The following is a 4474-nucleotide window of genomic DNA, read 5'->3' as shown; positions in this document are numbered from 1 at the left end:
GGGGGCGCGATGGCCTGCTCAAGCACAAGCTGTGGCGTCGACAAACACAACGCAAAGCGGACAGGCAGGGCCCCCAACACTAGCTGGAATACACCCCTCCACACCGAATCTGCGTCGTGAAGTTAGCGAAGGCGGTGTCTTCGGTCTTCTTGTCCGCTTGCAGGGCACAACCCTTTCCGGCTGCACCCTCTAAGAAACAACCGTTCTGCTGCATGTTTTCGCTGCTTGAGCTAAGCTGTTGGTACCGCGGTGCTTGAAGGTACCACCATCCGCTGTTACTTACCATTGGGAAAGCTCCTTCGGCTAGGAATGGCAGCCTGACAAAATTCTTCTTTCCAACTTTTCTTCTCACTCCCCGGAGTAGGAACCAGTACCAAGACGGCTCGAGAAGAAATTCACTCTGACCCTTTGTTTCCCTCACTCCCAGCGCTCGTCAACATGCGTTTCTTACTATGCTTTCTTTGCACCTGCAGTACCCGTCACCGGACTGGGTGCAAACGCTACCGTATCCAGGCCGCCTTGTCTTATCCCACGGCAGCATCGCTTGCCAACAGTTGGCCAAAATCCCAGTTCACGCCGGAGAACGGCTGCACCGTGAGGTGCCTATTTCCAAGTCCAGTCTGTGCACAACAGCGCAGCTATGGCACTTAACGGCTCCGAACTACGAGTACACTGATTGGAGCTTGACGGCTCTCTCTCCACGGAAAACACGCACCAAAAACGCAACTACCTGACACTTAAGGCCACGTCAGGCGCGCCAAACAGGGAAGAAAAGGATCTCGCAGAACTGTCAACCTCCTGACGACCCATACGCTGCTGTTTTAGACAAGCACACCGCATAACAAAGTGCTTAAGCACGCCGCAACCAAGACCGCACCCTGCACACGCTTGTGTGCCGACGCGTTGACGAACTGTCGGTTTGTTCAAGAGTTTCACTTCATTTGACAGCCGGTAAGAAATCCTCATTTGCAGTCCCGGTTCACTGCAAAAAGAACCGGAAAACACGTCGCTGGTAAGGCAACCAAAATCGCTATCGCCACGGCAGACGCCCACCGATACCACCTGGGCTTATCGTTGAGGTCCGCGTTGTACAAGACGCCGATAGAGAAACCTGCACACAGTGGCGGAGTCAGCAATCTAAAACGCTCAGTTACATTGCTCGACAGAATAGCTCCTAGCTGGGCCTATGAGGGCAACTGAGGAGAGAAACTGTTCGAGAACCAAAGCCAGACAAAATCGATGAACCAACTACTGTGAGGAGCACTTGTGCACGCCGGTGCAGGATGTACTCCTGCGACAAAGATTTGGACTTGAGCAACGGGGATCCAGCCACTGTCAATTTCCAGTGACTGAAATAGAGCTAGTCAATTGACAACCAAGCGCCAAGCTAGCAACCACTCGCACCAGCGTCTGCGCTGTCGCCCGACCACTGTAGAGTTCCACACACCTCTGCTCAAGCACAAGCTCCACCACAAGAAACAGCAGCTGTTGGTTGGTCGTCACCAGCCACAGTTGAATTGAGGACCGCTCACGCATAAACACAGTCTTCGGCCTCGCGTGGAGAACCCCGTACCGGAGTACCTCCCGCCCCAGCGGTGTACGGTCGCTGCACTCCTCACGCTCTACACCCGCATCTGGTGCAGGCAATAAACAACTATCCGGGCCGTGAAACGGAAGATCCCCGGTGCTTACCGCACAGCAGTCCTCCGAGATGACCCATCTGGTCAATGCTGCCCCCGTTGAGAGTGAACATGAGAAGCGTCATAAGCAGCACGAACGACGCAATGTTCATCAGCATGCGATCACGATGGCGCATGCGATGCCAAGTCAAGGCCATTTCGCACATCTGCACACCGATCAAACCGAAGCCTGAAATGAAAGAACAAGCGAAATTCACCGTGCTGCTCTTCCTGCCAGCCAGAAGCTCGCCAGTACACGACTATATCCACGCAGTTGGCCGACTTTGTACAGTCCTCAGTGTGCATAATGTTGTAACTACCTTGACTTCCTGAGTGACGGCTTAAAGTATCCTAGTGAAAGAGAGAAGAACTCAAAAGAACATGACAGACTTCTGCGCACAGCACACTTACGCCCTGTGCCGCTCCAGCTACCCACATCACTTGAGAATATACTCCGTTCGGCCTTTGCAGGTTGGAGCAGACGTGAATCTACGCGGCTGGACCGGGCAGCATCACAAACAAGAAAAATGATCCATTTAAATCTTGAAAGGTCCTCGCAAAACGAAAGAACACACCCTCGAACCCAATCCACTCTCACGTGAAGCACGAGAAGACGATATCCCTGCGCACGGGCGTGCAAAACAACGAGGGGTAATAAGAACAAGACACAGAGAACTTCCGGAGTCCGCCGCAGATATGTTGTGACACTGCCGAAGCTACCGACAAAACAAGATAACATAGCAGATACCCGAGCCCGTACATAACAGCGACTCACCTGCTGTGCTGGCTCCGACTTTGAGAGAGTTGCAAAAGAAAACTGTTGCTGACAGCAAGTTCCCGTAGATTGCGGATGTGAAGTAAAGAATAGCGAACTTGACTAGCCCATAGCGACGCTCGATCGTGAAACCCATACGCAGTTGAAAGAATACGTTGAAAAACACATGGAAGAAATTGGCGTGAAGAAACACTGGCAATAAGAGCCGCCATACTTGTCCTTCTTTGATATAGGGCGGATAGTTGGCTCCGAAATCCACAAGGACGGTTGCTGTTGAAAGATGACAGCGTTACGGAGCACAGGCAAGAAAAAACTCAGGTGAGACATGTTGCTCCTAGAATGGAAGAGAACCAAGTAGTGTCCGACGCTGGGCGAGAACTCCCCCAGACGAGACGGCTGTCAACCGGAAGTGCTACTGGGAGAACGGGATGTGAAAACAAACTGAGCCGAACCCGGAGGACGCGCTGCTCCAGTCATACTTGCCCTACCAATATCCGTCAAACACGCGTAGTGGGACCGCTATGCCGAAGTGCTCATTCGCACCCTACTGAGCACCCGAGGGATATTTGGTCGGCAAGATAGAGTCAACTCTCTTCCCTGCAACTAGACCTCTCAGTAATCCCCCGATCACAAGCTTGAATGGAGAGACTTGCAGCATGTGAAACGGTCTCCTCGGATGACCTCATACAGATTGATATCAACGTCACGTCCTGAACCGGTGCAGTTACACCCCTTCTGCTCCGTTATTATTGCTCTGCTCCGGCTCCTGAAAGCTTGCCACCTCAGGATACTCCAAGACTTACGTGCTGGAATGAGAGGGAGCTCAGTGTCTAGACACACAGTGATAATGTAAAGAATCCAGTCGACTACACTCGTAAAGAGAATGACGCTCTTGAAAGAAAAGTGAGGGAAAAGAAGTTCGATGAACCGAATTGGCATTGACCTTGGCTCCCCACTCCTACTGCTGTCCGACCTCGTGTTTCCCTCCTCCGCTGAAACAGCAGATGACAGATACAGCCAGCCAAGCAGGGAGAAGAGAGAATCCCATGTGAAATCGCACAAGCCTTCAACTGCACACAGGAAAGAAGAGCTCGTAGTACTTACACGGTCACTACGCCCATATCAAGTGAGTCGCTGCGAAGGAATTCTCCCGTCACCGGTCATACTCATTTAGTTGGGCCCACCACAACGGCGGAAATTGCAGCAGGGAAAAAAAAGCCAGTTCTTGTACCTCCTCTCAGCTGACTGCAGCGCACATACCAAATATGAAGATGTACACGAGCAGCCAGCAGATGAAGACCCGTTAAATGCGAAGTTCCTTCGGAGAGCAGGAGATCGTATTCCTCACGCCCTCGAAGCTCCCGGTCTTACCTGCATAGAGTGGCGTGCGCTCATCAGCCTCATCCTCCCTCCTCAAATCTGCAAGAGTCCGCACTCGGGCCATGGTGGTGTCTTAGTACATAAGTGAGTCTGGTAGTCAGAGAATTTTTGACAGAACAACCTCCAGCTGGGTTCTTTGTGTAACGGCAATAGGGAAGAGAACGAGAAAGGAGATTTGTGGGAGAAAGCAAATTCAACAAACGGTCATGAAGAAGAAACGAAAATTAGCCGAGAGCAAAAGCACGCCAAGAGAGAAGAACTGTCCACAATCCTTCCCCTGAAAAGCGCGGGCCTAGGGAAACTGATGCAAATCCACCGAGGAATTTGCTCCGCCGTTGCTTAGACTAGAGCGTACAGTTGAAGCGGCCACTGGCCATCCGCATGCGCGCTTTTCTTTTTCTTCAGAATGAAGATGCCAGCAAGAAATGTGAGCAGCAGAACGTAGAGGGTACCCTGAAGAAGGATGTCTGACTCTGTATTTGGCAGGGCATGTGGCCATGCAAAACAAGAGACAATACAACTTAAACAGCTGGAATGCGCCTGCCCAAGAAGGGAACTAGACTTGGAAAACGAAGGCGGTCCAACATCGACACTCAATTGAAATTTTGAGCTCGGCAGCGGGGAACACGGGAAAACCCAA

General features: G+C 51.8%; 2 protein-coding genes across 2 annotated transcripts in view; one reads left to right on the top strand and one right to left on the bottom strand.

Moving 5' to 3' along the window:
- Positions 1 to 257, top strand: part of CSUI_002695 (3 5 -cyclic nucleotide phosphodiesterase related protein) — a gene marked incomplete at its 3' end in the record, with an annotated part of 8040 nt that extends 7783 nt beyond the window's left edge. Inside the window, exon 16 of the mRNA XM_068062894.1 lies at positions 164 to 257. Within this exon, the coding sequence (XP_067925131.1) occupies positions 164 to 257 (94 nt within the window). The remainder of the gene's footprint in view (positions 1 to 163) is intronic.
- A 412-nt stretch (positions 258 to 669) lies between these two features.
- CSUI_002694 (rhomboid protease rom1) overlaps positions 670 to 4474 on the bottom strand; it is a 4352-nt gene continuing 547 nt past the window's right edge. Inside the window, exons 1-5 of the mRNA XM_068062893.1 lie at positions 3826 to 4474; positions 3258 to 3446; positions 2455 to 2724; positions 1693 to 1869; positions 670 to 1111 (exon numbers count right to left, since the gene is read on the bottom strand). The exon at positions 3826 to 4474 is cut by the window's right edge and continues 547 nt beyond it. Coding sequence (XP_067925130.1) covers positions 963 to 1111; positions 1693 to 1869; positions 2455 to 2724; positions 3258 to 3446; positions 3826 to 3898 — 858 coding nt within the window. The 5' untranslated portion in view covers positions 3899 to 4474 and the 3' untranslated portion in view covers positions 670 to 962. The remainder of the gene's footprint in view (positions 1112 to 1692; positions 1870 to 2454; positions 2725 to 3257; positions 3447 to 3825) is intronic.

The sequence above is a fragment of the Cystoisospora suis genome, assembly GCF_002600585.1.
Source record: "Cystoisospora suis strain Wien I chromosome Unknown contig_1115, whole genome shotgun sequence".
NCBI classification, from domain to species: domain Eukaryota; phylum Apicomplexa; class Conoidasida; order Eucoccidiorida; family Sarcocystidae; genus Cystoisospora; species Cystoisospora suis.
Note: the sequence above shows the minus strand (reverse complement) of the source record. Positions and strands in the feature narration are given on the sequence as shown.